Here is an 18,596-nt window from a genome sequence, read left to right as displayed (position 1 = left end):
CAACAACTACCAGCACCAACGTAATATTTTAACACTCAATGGACTTGTGTATGGCACAGTGGACATCTGTGAAGAAGTTAAGATTTGTGTGTACAAATAGATGGGTTAGTGCAACAGGGTTCTCCATATCTGTTAGCGACTATATCAGTGATGGCGGACCTTTTAGCGGCCGAGTGCCCAAACTGCAACCCAAACCCCCCTTATTTATCGCAGGGTGCCACCAAAATTTAAAGCAGTAACTTATTGCTCCCTATTTTTCAACAACTTTCAATCATATTGGTCTCCTGTGGAAAGTAGAAACACAGTAGAAGAATGGAAAATTTGCATTGTCCTTGCTTCTTTCCAGTGTCCCTCTGCACACAGAGAATCGTGGGGCCAGCAGGAGGTCCTCCAAAGATAATTTAGCTCTGTCTCATTCTCATACTCATTCTCCCTCTTCCTACAGTCTCAAGTAGTGAAGTATCACTTTAAGATTCTTTGAGTCCTATCTGGTGCTTGGGCGATGGCCCGGGTGCCCAAAGAAAGGGCTCAGAGTGCCGCCTCTGGCACCCGTGCCATAGGTTCGCCACCACTGGACTATATGATACCCTCCCAATTTCTCCTTTCACTTCCATTGATTGAAAGAGATGTATGTATAAATTGAAAGTGAGGACTGAAGTTGCAAGGCGAAACCCAGGCGAAACCCAGGGTCGGGCAGTGACTTGGCGTCCTCGTGGAAATTATATGCACATTTTTACTTGATTTTATGTGTGTAGATTTGATATTAAAATATTTAATTCTTTGGAACTGTCTACACTATGTCCTTGTATATTTTCTCTTCATAGCGGAATTTACCACCAGGAGAATTTTGAGGACTAGGAGAACACTATAGCAGTTCCGTGTCTGAATGGTGTCTTATTCTCATCTGAAGCGTTTTGGTCGGATTGGTCTGTAAATGTGCTAAGGGATCCTATGTGTGGAATAAGAACTCACATGAATCTGAAATAAGGATGAAGGACTAAGAACTTATAGAGCTTCGGTCACACAATTTAATAATAATAATAATAATAATCTTTATTTATATAGCGCCATCAAATTCCGTAGCGCTTTACAAATCACAGGGGACATATACAACTATATTACATTACAAAGAACAAACAGTCATATGGAACAATAGGAGTGAGGGCCCTGCTCACAAGAGCTTACAGAGTATGAGGATGAGGGGGTGACACAAGAGGTTGTATAATGGTCCAGCCATTCTTTATAAGGGAACAATATAAAATAATTTAATAAATAATTTACTAAACAACGATGTTGCTGCTTGAACCAGCCATCAGCCGCCATCTTATTTACAGGGTCCTAGGTGAAAAAAAGACTGCAGAGAAGCCTGGAGCTTGGTATATGTCAGCTGTTTGCCAGATAACAGATGGGAGATAGGACATAGGATGGATTAGTAAAGGGAGAGTTGACATTTCATGCAGTTAGCGAGTGTGATAGGCTTGCCTAAAGAGATGGGTTTTAAGAGCACGTTTGAAGCTTTGGAGGGTAGGTATTAGTCTCAGAGTCTGGGGAAGGGCATTCCAGAGAATTGGTGCAACTCGGGAGAAGTCCTGGATACGTGCATGGGAGGTTCGAATTAAGGTAGAGATTAATCTAATGTCACTGGCAGATCGAAGAGCACGGGAAGGGCAATAGACTGAGATGAGAGAAGAGAGATAGGGAGGTGCAGCATTATTCAGAGCTTTGTGGATGAGGGTTATTATTTTAAAGTGAATACGGAAGGAGACAGGTAGCCAGTGCAGTGATTGGCACAAACTGGAGGCATCCGTGTAGCGTTTGGCCTGAAAGACGAGCCTGGCTGCTGCATTAAGAATAGATTGAAGAGGAGAGAGTTTAGAGAGTGGAAGACCCATTAGTAGGGAGTTACAGTAGTCTAGTCGAGAGTGAATAAGTGCAACAATTAGCATTTTAGAAGTTTCAAATGTCAGAAACGCCCGGATTCTGGAGATGTTTCTGAGATGCATACGGCAAGAGCGAGCAAGAGATTATATAGTATACTTCCATTGATTGCTGGTATTCGAAATGTATTTCAAACCCTTATATTTAGACACAGGTTATTGATCATATTCTCAATTCATTTCTTAAACATATCTAGTATCACTTTGATGAAAAGACTTAAATACAGTCAGTGCAAACAAGATAATTACACCTGTCTCCAAGAGGTCTCTCCTCTCTATATAAAAAGATAGGAGCTGTATACACTGTAGATCAAAATAACACACAATTTCCTAAATATCATGCTTATTGTGTAGTCATATGTGAATAAATTGTATATATTCTAAAGCACAGAATACAATTGTAAATGAGTTATTTTCTTTGTCAGGCTTTCATGACAACTGATTGTCACTCCTTGATGAAGTCACGGGGAGTGACCATCACAGCCAAGATGGCTGTATATATTCGAAAACACAAAATAAAAATGCAAATAATTGTAACAGAAAACTAATCAAAATTAAATAACACTTTCACATATCTGAAAATGATAGGTCTGGCACTTGGTGCTAAGTTCCTTAATTATCTTACAAACTCTATTTAACTGGCAAGCTAACTTTCCAGTTTTCATTGACTGCAAAAAAGGTGAGCCATTCCAAAGTGACTGAAACTCTACGGCAGCAGGTTGTCCAGATGAAGGCCAAAGAGGAAACCCTATCAGTCACAGCAAGAGAAGTTGGTCCTTCCAAGTCTGCGATTTCTAGAATATTGCATCTTTACAACATCACAAACTCATTCAAGTCCCCAAAGAAGTCTGGTCAACCCTTGAAATACAAATGCAAGAGAGGACAGAATAATGCGGAGAATCTCTATTTGGATCTGATGGGAAACATTATGTTTGTTGACAAACTGCGGAAAGACTAAAAGTGTGTCAAGTAGTCAGTGACAGGTGGAGGAAGTGTCATGGTTTGGGGCATGTTTTTGCAGCAGAAGTTGCACGCAGCTACATGACATGCAAGCAAATGCAAGTGTGTATCAGAACCTTCTTCAACAACACATGGTTCCTTCCTTGCATTCTTCACTCAATCAGCCAGCAATCTTTATCCAGGACAATGCCTCCTGTCACACAGAAAAACAGGTAAATCAGTTCCTTGAAAACATTGAAAGGAAATGGCCAGCCCAATAGAAAACCTCTGGAAAACCCTTGGTGACAAAGTTATGGCCAAGAAACGCACAACAGTCACAAAACCTTGGAAGAAGAGAGGACCAAAATTACACCAGAGCAGTGTGAGAGACCAGTGATGTCCTGTGGTCACAGATGTGCACAAGTCATTCAAAGCAAAGCCTTGTACATTTCCTACTGCTGTAACCTTCAGAAAATTTAAGTATAATCTTTCTCTGTTTTATGAGAATTGCTGTTCTGTAATTATGATCATCATGTTTCTTGCAAATAGTTAGTAATTTTTAACAGTGTTCTAGTACCATGGTGTACCCCTTACAAAAAATCCACATATATTTAATTCCAAATGTATTTAATGGAGTTTACATTATTTCTGAAAAAATCAATTGATCAATTGTGATTGTGTTCTCAGCAACTCTTTAAGTTTGTGGTATAATTTTGTGGTATAAAGACACCTCCCAGACTTTAACCTGCAGAGCTGTATAAAGGCCTGTTTTCTGTGTAACAAATTGTACTTCTTAGTGATGGTATGTAATATTCCATGCCATTTAATGGGAAGCTGGAAAAAAAATCCAAATGCAGTGAAATTGACAAAAACACATTTGAAGCATTTTCTTTTGGGCCCTGAATTTACGGATTTCACTGTGCGCTCCAAATGACACCTCCCCTTTATTCTCTGGGTAGATACAATCAAGGAGATACCAAATTTATATATGCTTTGGGTTGGATTGGGTTTTAGTACATTGTGGGCAATTAAAACCACTGCAAAACATATTGCTACACTACTGTACATATTTGTTATACTGAGAAAATATGAGATGATTTAGTCTAGTAAAAACTTAGAAGTCTAGTAAACATTATTATTATTCATTATACTGAATTATATAGTTTCAGTGCTTTTAAAAAGTAAAAAAGTATAGTAAAAAACTTGAATATCACATAGTAGATATATTCATAACTGTTACAGATTCAGCAAGACATTACAAAACTTTTGGAGCTGAATCAGGTGCAGAACAAGTTAAATGAGTAAAATAAATACTCTCCATTGTAGTTAAAAGGTAGGCTTGACCGACTTGACTCTATTCATGTTCCTTTTTAAATTTCCATCATAATGAGCTCAAATATCTTCCTTGGCATAACATGCATATAGAAAAACAGGTAAGATCTACGTGTTTCAGCCTATAGGGCTTTAGTCATGATCTATTGTGTTTTCCCCCTCTATTCATTAAAAAGGAAAACCAAGGAACACTACACCCCCTTACTTCCTCTGACATTATGGGCGGGGTTGCTATATAATTAATACTTTACATTAAAAACATGATTCCATAGCAAAATGACATATTCATATTTATAACAGCTTGTTAAATATACATAGTATCAACCAAGAGTATTTTAATAATATAAGAAGAGATCAAAGTTCAAACCTTCTGGACTCCTAGTTTTTGAAACAAGCATCCAGTAGGATTCTCTGTTTAACTATTTCTTCTGTATATTTCCCCCTCAGCGGTATGGTAACCCTTTCTATTCCCTGTCATCTGAAAGTGTCAAACTTCCCCAATTGGGTTTCTTTAAAATGACAGGACAGGGAAGAGATATTCAATGAAGGACCCACTCCATCTGACATGTGTCTCCTGATTCTAGCTTTAGTGGGACCAAGTGTGCAGCCAAAATACTGTATTTTGCAAGCCGTACACACAGATAAACCACATGGTTGCAATTTACATACATGTTCACACTATACTCCTTGTTCATGGTGTAAGATCTGAAAGTTCTACCACATTGAATGTATATTTACATGCTTTACATATGGTACGGCCACATTTGTGTAAGGGCCCACGCGGCATATTCACCATGACGTCACATGGCCGCAGCCATCATAGTGAGCTGTGAGGCCGGGGAGAAGAAGCCAAAGGTGAGTATACATTTTTTTTTCGAATGATGGTGGATCATATAGGGACCGGGTATGGGTGGGTGTTAGTGGGTACTGTGAGCCCCTCGGGCCCCCCTTTTGATTGGAAAATGGGAGGCCTTTGAACACAGTACCACTAGACCCCCAAAGATGGTGGCCCTAATTACACCGATTTGGCAAGCTCTGTTGAGGCGTTTGTAAGTTGCAGAGCCTGATTTTAATGGTGCTGAACCTGGCTACACTCCTGCAGCTGCAAGAAAAGAGCCTTCCACACATTTCAGGTCAGTCAGTGTTACAACCTGTGTTGAGGGTCTTGTTCTCCCTCCTTAACCCCTTAAGGACGCAGGGTTTTTCCCGCTCATTTCTCGCTCTCCAACTTCAAAAATCCATAACTTTTTCATTTTTATGTGTACAGACCTGTGTGAGGGCTTATTTTGTGCGTAACAAATTTTACTTTCCCGTAATGTTATTTATTTTAACATGCCGTGTACTGCGAAGCTGGAAAAAAATTCCAAATGTGGAAAAATTGAAAAAAAAAAACGCACGTGCGTCACGTTCTTGTGGGCTAAGTTTTTACGACTTTCACTCTGCGCTCCAAATAACACCTCAGCTTTATTCTTTAGTTCGGTGCAATCGCGGTGATACCAAATTTATATAGGTTTTATTGTGTTTTAATACATTTTCAAAAATTAAACGAATGTGTACAAAAAAGAAAAAAAAATGTTGCCATCTTCTGACGCTAATAACTTTTTCATACTTTGGTGCACGGAGAAGTGTGACGTGCAATTTTTTGCAAAGTGAGCCAATGTTTTCATTGCTACCATTCTGAGGTCTGTACGACATTTTGATCATTTTTTATTTAATTTTTTATGAGATGTAAAAAAGGTGTAAAAGTCGCATTTCGGACATTTGGGCGCCATTTCCCGTCTCGGAGGTCACCACCGGCCGTAACCGTTTTTATATTTTGATAGATTGGGCATTTTGGGACTCGGCGATACCTAATGTGTCTGTGATTTTTACTGTTTATTATGTTTTATATCAGTTCTAGCGAAAGGGGGGTGATTTAAATTTTTAATATTTTATTAGTTTTTTTATTTTTTAAACTTTTTTTAAACTTTTTTTTTTCACTAATTCTTAGACCATCTAGGGTACATTAACCCTAGATGGTCAGATCGTTCCTACAATATACTGCAATTCTACAGTATTGCAATATATGGCATTTTTGCAGCTCATTCATTACAATGAGCCACTGTCTCATTGTAACGAATCTGCAGAAGCCATCAAGCCTCGGGTCAAACGAAGAGCGCCGCCGTCTTTTAAATGCTGCTGGCGACTTTGCCGGCGGCAATCAAAGGGTTAATAGCCGCGATCGGTGCAAGCCACTGGCTCATTGTAACGAATCTCCAGAAGCCATGTAGCCTCGTGTCAAACGAAGACCCGAGGCCACCATGGCAACCGATCGCCGCCCCCCGATGATGTTCGGGGGCGCGGCGATCGTAATAAAGATGGCGGCGCCCGCGCGCCGCCGTCTTTTAAACGCTGCTGGCGACTTTGCTGGCGGCAATGAAAAGGTTAATAGCCGCGATCGGTGCAAGCACCGACCGTGGTTATTAGCGGTGGGGGTTTACCCTTGTATGAAGAGGACTCAGCCCGTGAGCCCTCTTCATACACTCCTTATACCTCTGCGCCCTAGAGCTACGGCGCAGAGCGTTAAGGGGTTAAAGGACAAGCACTGTAATAACTCTCTGGTTCGAGTTGTAGACATCTTAGTGTGTTAGCCAAAGCAAGGACTGCCTTTTCTGGGAGCTGTTATAGACATTTGCAGTATCTGTTCCCTGAAAAGCTGTGTGGTTCATTCTGGAGATCAGGGCTAGTCTTAGCTGTGGGTTGAGTCTAGCCAGACAGCTGCTATAGAAGCGTTCATGAACTGGATATATAACTTATTCCCAGTTTACTCAGGGATGGTTATACTTTCTCCTGTGACTTGCAGTACTTTTGACTATTTGTGTTTTGCCTGACCCGAAACCCTGAACCTGTACCTAAACCTGTATCCAGCTTGATCCTGTATCCTGTCTCATCCAGAACCCTGAACCCTGTATCCTACCAGATCTGGAACCCTGAATCTGTATCTGAGCCTGTTTTCTGTATCCCATTCTGGACCCTGTAATCTAATCCTGAGCCTGTACTCTGATCCCTGTTGAAGAGCATGTACCCCAATCTCATGTCTGTTCCCCATGTCTGCATATTTATCTGCCCTGACAAGTATTTTACAAAGTTTACTATTATCATCTGTGCGATCAATTTATACAATTTTGTTTATAGATTAGTCATGCTATAAATGCAGGGACTGAAGTGGTTGAAGCAGGGTTGACATTGCTATCTTTGGGACCTTAAACCCCAACAATATGAAGACATTCTATTGATTTAGAGGACCCAAACTGAGGTTAAGGTTCCCTTTAAGAGGGAGCATTCTCATCTCTACCGGTATTCTCATCTGAATATGTCCTAACTACTTGATAGTTGCAGGACCCACCTTAAGCCCCTGCACCTATATCTAGACTAGAGGTCTTCTGAAGCCAATTTCACTGCTAGCTGGAATGGAGAGGGGGTTGGGAATGCCACTTTGGATTTCTTTCTATTTAAAGGTGCAGTAACAAGGTGTTGGTTTATTCTTTATTAACAGGAGCACAGATGCCCCTTGAGGCAGTTACTTGAATAATACAGTTAAAGTTCATACAGTGAATATTATTTATTTTATCACTACACTTGGGTATGAGGCAGTTGCTTCTATTAATAAATACTATACTGTGCCTGCCCGGTGACTTATCCATAAAGTACACATGAAGTTGGAAATTCAGAATGGGAAATTAATTCATTAAATCAGTTCATGTAATGGTGATACTGGCAATAAATCCATAGAGAAAATGCTCATATATTGGAATTAGGAATACATCCTTTATCATACTGTCTACAGCTCAGGCTTTCATTTTGTATGGGAGTGTTGAAATAATCATTTTAATAACATACTCACTTCAACAGCTACAAAACGCACACTGCTCTGGTGCAAGACCTTTGTACTGTAAATGCCTGGGGGAGATGAGCACAGATAAATAAAAATAATATTGCTTTTTCTCCAGAGGGGCTTACAAAGTGGCTTTATAATCAGCTGAAATCTTGGTAATGTGTGTGGGCTGTAATGCCATTAAAAGCTCATTTCACAGACACAGTGACACTTATACAGATGCATGGCTAGGTTTAACCCTTGGGACATTCATTCATTTATTTTCTTTTTGCTTTGTTCCTGACTGGCTTTCATGGAAAAAATATATTTCTATGTTTGCCTAGTTTAATGTTTCTAATTCTATAATTAATTTATTATCTCTATTTGTATCTATCTATATACAGTGTACAATAAGATAGATAGATAGATAGATAGATAGATAGATAGATAGATAGATAGATAGATAGATAGAAGAAGTAAAATCCAAGTCAGCACAATCTTATGGACTCCTAATAAGGAGGGGTGCAGCGCCCCCAAAGGTTCTGGCTTGATCCTCTTGTAGATAAATAAAGTAAAAAGCGGGCAGCACTCCATGGTTCAAATTCCAAAATAAAAGGTGAACTTTATTGAACAAGTGGCGACGTTTTGGTGTGTGACACCTTCATCAAGCAACAGACAAGTGACCCACATTGGATATATATAGCAAAACATAGTAAGTGATTAGCATAAAGAGGCGTGTCTTAAAGTGCCAGTGCAATATTGTGTTATTCATCACTGTACAGAAATATATATAAAAAATAAATTCAAAGATAAAGTGCATCGGTTTCAAATGCATGTAAATAACAATGTCGTTGTTTGCTGTACAATTATACAGTACAAAGTGTAATCATAAAGTGTACAAGTGCAAAGACTATTGTGTAAAGAAGGGGTTAAAATTACCCAAAAGGCTCTGGAGAGAACTTTCTTGGTGGGAGCTTCTGGTCCACAGCTGATACAATCTTAGCGTCTGTGGATAGAACCTGCACATGTGCAGTGGTGCCCTGAGGCTGCCGAGAAGACATCTTGGAAAAGGGCAACCAAGCCCTCAATGCAGTGTGCAATGAGGCCAAGAAAATGAACAACAAATGACCCGTGACAACAGCTTAAAAGGGAAAAATTAGCACATACACATTAACCTAAGTATTGGGGATAAGAGGATCGCTCTCATTACCATGGCGGCAAGATAGTAATATACACCTCTACGCAGTATACATAGATTCGAGGTGATTTGCGCCAGGTGCCCACTATGGTGATGCATCACCTAATGAGAGATAGGTAAAGCACATAAGAATGCGCGCCAGTGGGATATTTAGTGAGTCTAATCACATCCCAAGGAGGTGGTAAGATCCCACAGGGGAGATGGAGCATATATCACGCTCACACCCTACAGCGTGGGCATCCAAAACCACTACAGCTGGCAACCTACTCAGTCCCACATATATGTGGGTATTTTGTGGCACAATTTGGTGCTTAATCCCTACACAACCATGGATATATTATATAGATATGTGTTATAGTTGTCAACCAGCCGGCACAGGGCACAAGATGTAAAAAAGAAACCAACAACAAAAGAAAACAACATAATGGTTCATATAAAAAAATTAAAGTAACGTCCACCAAGAGATGTCATCCATCCGATTGGGCAAAGGAATTTTTTCAATATCATCTGAACATATATTATAATTCCTTTGCCCAATCGGTTGACAACTATAACATATATGTGGACCAGCTGTGGACCAGAAACCACCAAGAAAGTTCTCTCCAGAGCCTTTTGGGTAATTTTAACCCCTTCTTTACACGCTAGTCTTTGCACTTGTACACTTTATGATTACACTTTGTACTGTATAATTTTACAGCGAACAACGACATTGTTATACACATGTATTTGAAATCGATGCACTTTATCTTTGAATGTATTTTTTATATATATTTCTGTACAATGATGAATAACACAATATTGCACAGGCACTTTAAGACACGCCTCTTTATGCTAATCACTTACTATGTTTTGCTATATATATCCAATGTGGGTCACTTGTCTGTTGCTTGATGAAGGTGTCACACCGAAACGTCGCCACTTGTTCAATAAAGTTCACCTTTTATTTTGAAATTTGAACCATGGAGTGCTGCCCGCTTTTTTCTTTATTTAGATAGATAGATAGAAAGAAAGAAAATTTGAATCCAGAATACTTTGGTACACAGAGGAGTCCTGACCGATTTAATGGAAGACCATTAAGCAGGCTCCTTGGGACAGTTCTATGATTGCCTTTGTAGCTATGTTACCCATCATTTTTATTTTATGCTATGGCCCTTTAATAAATCTGCTACAAGGAGTGCTTTGCGGACAAGGGCACGCAGCTAAGGAGCTGAAGATATCTGGGTAGGAAGATCAAAGAGGCTAATGGGGCGCGTAGTAGCTGCTCGGTGTAGCCTCATCTCCTGCTACAGTAGTCTCTTTAGAAAATTTTAATATTACCCCGATTAAAGATTAGCAAAGATAGAGGGGAGTAAAGGATTAGCCCTAAAAAGGGCTATCCTTACATATGTTAGATGCACCTACCACCGGATCTACCTTAATAGGTAGATCCATAGTGGTAGGTTTCCTTTAATCCCTATAGAAGCAGTGGATTTTACTGAAGGAAAACTAAACAAGAGAAAATTTCATTTGCTTTAGCATTGCCATCTTTTCAGAGGCATCATTTTAGTATTTTTCTGTTGACTGAGTTCTTTGAGGGCTTATTTTTTGTGTGATGAGTTGTTCTTTTCAGTCATAACTTTTGGGGCACATACCGGTAGCTATTTTGATCACCTTTTAAAAGATTTTTTTGAACGGATTTGAGGAAAAATGAAATTTTACGTTTTTTGGTTATTTTCTTTTACGATGTTCTCCGAGCAGGTCCAATTATGTTTCTGATTTATTGTTCTTACAGACACTGTGATGCCAAATATGTGGTGTTTATAGTGATTTTGCATGGTTTTTTTTGTACTTTATTAAATGTGTATAAGTAATGGTGGTGTTTTGGGGACTTTTACTTTATTTATGTATTTATTTATATTTATTTAAAAAAAATGTTATTCATTGTTTGGCTTAAACAAGTGACCCTCTGCCTGTCCAAACTCATATATAGCTCAAACACTGCAATACAATATTGCAGTGAGTAATTGATGGAGGGCCTTACGTGTAAAGCTAATGGGTTGGCTCCAATCCATAGGGCGAGCATATACAGAGGTATCTGGGGTCAACAGAGGTATCTGCGGCTGTGGATATTAGTGGCGGTTGTCGGCTATAATATAACTGCTTGACGTAATAGTACTGCAAGGATCAGCAGATCACCTCAGTTCCTTCAAGTACTATTATGCCCTGCATCAGGAAGGGGTTATAATACATCCTGATACATAAAACCATAGAATTCCAAGAGGGCATACTTTCTTAATCTCTTATTTGCAAATTATTACCCATAGAATAGAAATTCCTGCACACTGAAAATGAATGATGTGAACTATGGTAATTTTCAATAGACATGTTACAAGTTTGAGTCATAAGATGTGTACATTGGTAACAGATGTTGTAACTATTGACATCAAATCTGTATGTTGTTGGTCAAACTTGGCTTTTCCAGACCAACTGAGAGGTTTATTCTATTATATTACAGCTGCGTGTTTAGTTACTTTATCTGCTGAGGATGTTTTTCTACAAAATCATTAGGAATATAGTTAAGACCATGTTCATGGAGCAGGAAAAAAATTGTATGTAATAGTAATTTCATTATAGAGCCATGTCTAAGCTGCTGATGACCATTAATGTCTTCTTTATAAGATCAACTGTCTAATTGTATTAATCCAAGTGAAACCAATTAAACAAACAATTCATGTAAAATTCAATTATTCAAAATCATTTTAATAGATATGAAGTATATATAAAATAGTTCTATAATATGAAACCTAACCATTAATAAAATAAATATTCACATTATATACTTTTTAATTAAACTGTCAGTTTATCCTGATCTAGATACCTTTATATATTTTCAGTGGAAATATTATTTGAAGTGCATTAAATCTCCTTTACCAGGATAACTGATTTTCAAGAAAGATGTTAATGGACCAGTCAGTTGGGTGAATCAGAGACACATTGCAAAGTGTACAACCTTTTCCTTGTTTCTCACAGTGGGTGCATCAGGTGTAATTTTACATAGAAGACAGTTGTTCGTGGTGCACAGTTTGCCCCTTAAGGAGCTACTCACGGTATAAGACCGGTCCACACAGTCTTTGAAAAAAGTCCACAAAATAGAGAAAAATATTTTCACTATCACCGGAGCTCCAAGGATTCTAAAACTTCGATGAACAGCACCAATCTTCAATTTCTCCTGCTGAAAGTATGTCACCATTCAGACTAGCACCATCGCATTCTCATTCTCCTCCTTTATTATATTGTAACATGAGAATGCGATGGTGCTAGTCAGCAGGAGAAATTGAAGATTGGTGCTGTTCATCGAAGTTTTAGAATCCTTGGAGCTCCGGTGATAGTGAAAATATTTTTCTCTATTTTGTGGACTTTTTACATAGAAGAATTTTCACATTTTCATTTACATTTACTTTTTGTTGGCTGACCATACTATTTTATATAGTATATGATAGGATCTTAAATAGAAATTGCAAAAGAGGCTAACCTAATTTTCCCAAAATTGTCAGGTTCAATTACATACATTTAGTATGTATGGTTTTCTAATTTATGGTATTTTGTGCTGGCAGAAACAACGTCCAGCAAGCATTTTATTTTATCACATAAATGAATAAATGCATTTTTTTGTCAATTCACCACAGTTTTTTCCCCAGCTTTTCAGTACATTGCATAGAATCATAAATTATGCCAATAAAAAGTTACAATTGGTCCCACAGATAACAAGCCCTCATACATCTCTGTAAATGGAAAGAAGTATTATTTGCATAAACACAAAAAACGAAAAAGGGCTGAGTCCTGAAGTGGTTAAAAGCAATAATGAGGGTGTGGGGTAGAATGCTACACTTGGGTGGGGCAGATATAAAAGGAAACATTAAAGGGGATCATTAAGTATTTTTTAGGGGGCAGTTATGAATATGGGATCCATAAGAAGAAGAGCATTATACCATGGGGGGAGGGGGGCATTATACAGTGTTGGGAATATATCACTCACACTTCTGCCTTATTCAATCTGTAAAATTCTTACCATCAATAATATTCAACCCCACCAGCTTACAAATTGCTCACATGGCCCACGTATGTTTGCCTTGCCTGCTAGGAGCTGTGTATCCAAATACATAATAGGCCCACTTTAAATATTTTTCAAGCTTTTTGAAAATTAATTAACAAAGGAATACATCCTCGTAATGGCATGTGTATGTATATTGCTACTATTAAGAAAATTAAAATGTAGACTACAGCTCCTCTTCAAAGATGTGGTGATTAAACTCAGGCTTTTTGGAAGTATATATCAAATGTTATTAAACTCTGAGAAGATCAAACAACACAACACAGATATAAATACTTTAAAAGAAATACTAACTATTAAATACTACATATTAAAAGTAAATATGAAATGACAATAAAGACCTGTGAAGTACCAAAAGAAGACAAAAAAACTATTCAATAACTAAATGGAAACCATTTTCTGTAGTTTTCTGTAGTTTAGAAATATTGTATGCTGTTCCTCCTCTGTACCACAGGAGGGGGGTATTTCATTTCAAAAGGCAACAAATGAAAAGCATAACCAAAATTCTCTAAGGAAACTGAATTCATTAATACTTCCTTGCTTTCAAGTAGTTCTTATATTTTGTAGTAGCACTGATATGAACTGCTTGTTTTTGCAATTATTTTTATGATTCTCCAACTTAAAGGTTAAAAAAAATATCAAAGAGAAAATTGCAAATCCCATACATATGGATATTCCAAATATCCCATAGTATCTAAATACATTTCTAAAGGTGATTTCAGTAGATTTTTTTATGTTTTAGAATTCCCATTTCCATTGTGAATGAAGCACAAGTTATTGATAATAGGCTTATCATAGTTTTTCTAATTTGTAATGTAATTTATGAGAGAGCTTGACTCGAGCATCACCATAGGTGGAATAAGGTATTGCACAATTTCAATTCTAAGTGAAAAGTTTATTTATGTAAGGCATGGATAAGTGGGGTCCTACAGAGTTTAACATTTTTTTTTTTTTTTGCTCAAGGTTATTTGAAAATGAGTTTTCCAAAATAGACAAACATTTTTGACCTGTATATAAACAATACAATACATCTAGTATACAAATGATTGTTTTAATAGTTGGCTACCCTTTACTTCCTTACTACTGGCAAGAAAGTAGAAACATGGAAAATGCATTTTTATTTAAAAAAAATGAAATCCATTATAGCTCTACTATTTATAGGCATTTATATATAATTTTAAGGATTCCTGTGTTTATAGAAGAAGGCCACAAAGGACACATTAGTTCTTCCTTTCTTTGTCTAGCGGGTTTTCAACAAACTGGTTTACAATTACTGGTATACATAGCACTGAATGTATATGACTCGTTGTGTATGCAGAGATTTTATGGGATTGCCAATGACCAGCTGGAAAGAAAATCTTAAGTTTTATTAACTGAATTACTTTGGGTGTTGTTTCAATGACTGAAACAAAAATAGCTCATTGGAATGTTAATTATTATGTCTTTTCTCTTCAGTAAACAGGAAGCCGAAGCCTTAGAAACAGAATTACTGGAAGATTACCGCTTTGGGAAGCAGCAACTTATTGAGATACTAGGACACAGCTGTGCAGTGGCGGTTACCAAGGTCTGTATTGTGAGAGGCTGTACCCCATGTAGTTACTGCCCTGTGCCCGGTACATTTCAGTATATTATTTCACTCTATTAAAAAGATTATGCAAAATTTACATCAGTTTACTTTCAATCCTTGAGAGGTCCATATAAATCTATGTGACTTAACAGATCTCATTTTATTTGACAGGTCTATCCCTTGAATACACTTCCTAAAAAGCAACCAACTGTTTTGGTAATTTGTGGTCCAGAGCAGAATGGTGCAACTGGCCTGGTCTGTGCCCGAAATCTCCGTGCGTTTGTAAGTGACCTTCCAAAATAAATAAATGTGCATTACTAACTTTTTTATACAATCATTCAGTAAGTTAGTGAGGGAAGCGTTATAAACAAATTGCTTTTTCAGTAGCCTTTATGCAGAGCCATTTCCTTGGACTGATGCGTCATATAGTGTCTACAGGAAGAATGTGGCTCATACTTCCTTTCAGACCTTGATCCAAAGTTGTAATAAATAGTACAAAATAACCTTGGCTATGCAATAAAATTACATATTCAAAGCTACTGCACATAAAATATATCTTCTTATATAATTCAAACAGTACAGGAAGTACAGGAAATGTTTGCCAATCAATTTGGATAAACTCCCAAAACACACTTTATGGGTAACTACTTTGCTTAAGAGAAATAATGCACAGTATACATATGAGGAATATGTTTAAAATTAACACCAAAATATGAAAATAAACAAGTAAAAAAGTTCAGTATAACACAGCTCACATTGTCATTATCAGTAGGGCTACTGGAACTTCTAATCTAAACGTCAAATCCAAGATAGGCCATTATAGAGGATACTAGTAAGAATATTCTCTTTGCATCTGGAAATTAGTTTATTTAACAGGGCAGCACCCAATAAATAACTTGTACACCAAAATTACTTATAAGATAAATACCCCTCAATTGAATGATGTTAATCCTTAGCATATATAGTTTATTTATATTTATATGATGGAAAGGGGGTTGATTATATCTATGGAAAGGGGGTGATTTAAATTTTTTTTTTTTTTTAATTTTTAATCTTTTTTTATTTTTACTATTTTTCAGACCCCTAGGGTACTTTAACCCTAGGTTGTCTGATTGATCCTATCATATTCTGCGATACTACCTCGGGTCTTCAGAATATTATTATATTTTGATAGATCTGACATTTTGGAACGCGGTGATGCCTAACATGTTTATGATTTTTGCTGTTTATTTATAGTTATATCAGTTTTTATTATTTTTTTAAATTTAACTTAATTTTTAACTATTTTTCAAACCCCTAGGGTACTTTAATCCTAGGTTTTCTGATTGATCCTACCATATACTGCCATACTACAGTATATGGGTATTTTCCACATCATCTATTAAAATGTACAAATTGCACATTGTAATAGATAGTGTAAAACGAAACAACTACGGGTCTTTGGATGACCCGAGGCTGTCATAACAACAGATCGCTGCTTCCCAATACCGGCAGTGATCGAAGGGTTAACACCCACGATCGGTGCTAGGATATTACTGTATGTACTCGAGTATAAGCTGAGTTTTTCAGCACAAAAAATTTACAGAAAAACCCTAACTCGGCTTATACTCGAGTCTATTAAAAAAAACCTGTGTACTCACCTTCTGACGCCTAACCGACAGGTCCTCTTCTATACATCGATGCTCCAGCATCGGCTCTGTGTCAGCAGGCTGTCAATCACACACATCATACACGCTATGATGTCAGCAAGCGGCTGACGTCATGGTGCCTGCAATGGACCATTTGCGGACATGGAGCCGATTACAGAACATCGATGTATAGATATACATCTATTAACCCCTACAGGACTTGGCCTATTTTGGCCTCAGGTACACAGCCCAATTTTTCAAATCTGCCCTGTGTCACTATAGGTGGTTACAGCTTTGGAACACTTTAACCCCTTAATGACCGCCGTATCAGGTTTTTATGACGCGGATGTCGATCAGATGAAAGCTTGTTCAAGCCCAAGTCTGGAAAAATTAGAAAATGTAAAAAAATAAGTAAAGATCAGTTTAAAATAATAATTAAATAAATAATAAAAAAATCAAAGTCCCCTAATCACCCCAGTTACATATAAAATGCAAATTAAGTATATAAAAATACAATTAGGCAAAAAACCTACATATTTGGTATCACATTTTTGTATTAATCTGTACAATAAATCTAAATTAATATTGAACCTCAGTGAACGACGTAAAAAAAAACCACGAAAAACTTCCCATAATATAAACTTTTTTTAAAAAATGTTCTAAAAAGTGATCAAAAAAAGTTACAGGCCCTCTTTCCACAAAAAATAAGCCCTCAACCAGATCTGTCAACAGAAAAATACAGAAGTTATGCCCCTGAAAGTTTGTCGATATAAAAAAAAATTGTTTTCTCCAATATTGGTTTTGCTCAGTAAAACTGAGCAAAGATAAGGAAAACTATTTAAACGAGGTATCACCACAATCGTACTGAACCAGAGAATAAAGGTAAAATATTATAAAATGTATGCTATTGTTTGCGTCCTCCTTGAAATAGTTAATAACATTTCGTAAATAAGCCATAGACCCCCAAAATGAATTACCTATACATTGTATCTCACCCCGCAAATAATAATCCCTCATATGTCTGCATTACCAAAAATTTTATAAATTTATAGCTTGTACAATGTGACAATACAAATCTACTGTGAATGGCGCTGCTTTCATTCCATGCCCGGTCATGCGCCCATACAGCAGTTACCACCACATATGGGGTATAGGTACAGTCGGGGGAAATTGGGCATCAAAGTTTGCAGAGCATTTCACTATTTAATTCATTACGAAAGTGTCATTTTTGGCCTAAATGAATGTATTTTCCCAAAAAATTCTAAAGTTTCTAAATTGCACTTCCATTTTGTTTTAACCCATGTGAAAAACTTTCTGCCCAAAAATAGGAATTATGATAACTTACTCCCTCTGTCTCTGACAAACCAGATACATAATAGGAACAATAATAGGTATATAAACTACAATAAGTATACACTGAAGACCTACTCAAGAGCCACGTTTTTTTATTACTAGCCTATGTTTCACTCTATAGGCAAGTTATTGATATTTGAGGAGTGATTTTTAACGAAACACAGGAGAATTGAAGGGAAAGATAGGACCCATTAATAAAATACAGATATGGCTTATTACATTCTGTTTTCTGACAAGGCAGTTGTCTTTGCTGAAATTTTACCCACTTGTAAAAATACTGGCTTCATAGAAGGGATTTGTACTAAGTGTATAATAGTAACTGTTATACAAAGATGTCACATTTGTCTTACCACAACGTATAACACCAATCCTGTTGTCAAATTATCTTAAGTACCTTGACGGCATTACTCCCACATCATTTATGAATACCTCAAAATATGTTCAGGCTTTATCACACATATCTTTTTTAAGTTAAACCAACCTTTGTATGAAATATGTCAAATGATTCCTTAAACCACCGGATCTCCCTGAATCCCTTAAAGCATTCTGCCATACATGTACGTCAGGGCATGCGGTCTGCTGCCACATCCTGATGTATATGCATGTGCAGGAGGATGGCTGTATATGACACCAGGCTCTGTTTAAACAGCCATGATTGCAATTTTTCTCTGATTCTTGAAATACTCACAAACCCAGCTA

General features: G+C 37.2%; 1 protein-coding gene across 2 annotated transcripts in view; it reads left to right on the top strand.

Moving 5' to 3' along the window:
• The window catches only part of YJEFN3 (YjeF N-terminal domain containing 3), a 76,961-nt gene that overhangs the window by 37,705 nt on the left and 20,660 nt on the right, over nt 1–18,596 (top strand). For both annotated transcript variants that reach the window (XM_072155729.1, XM_072155738.1), the window contains exons 2-3: nt 14,805–14,913; nt 15,088–15,198. In XM_072155729.1, the coding sequence (XP_072011830.1) occupies nt 14,805–14,913; nt 15,088–15,198 (220 nt within the window). The remainder of the gene's footprint in view (nt 1–14,804; nt 14,914–15,087; nt 15,199–18,596) is intronic.

This window comes from Engystomops pustulosus, chromosome 1 (genome assembly GCF_040894005.1).
Source record: "Engystomops pustulosus chromosome 1, aEngPut4.maternal, whole genome shotgun sequence".
NCBI classification, from domain to species: Eukaryota; Metazoa; Chordata; class Amphibia; order Anura; family Leptodactylidae; genus Engystomops; species Engystomops pustulosus.
The sequence above is the reverse complement of the archived record's forward strand: the minus strand, read 5'-3'. Positions and strand labels throughout refer to the sequence as shown.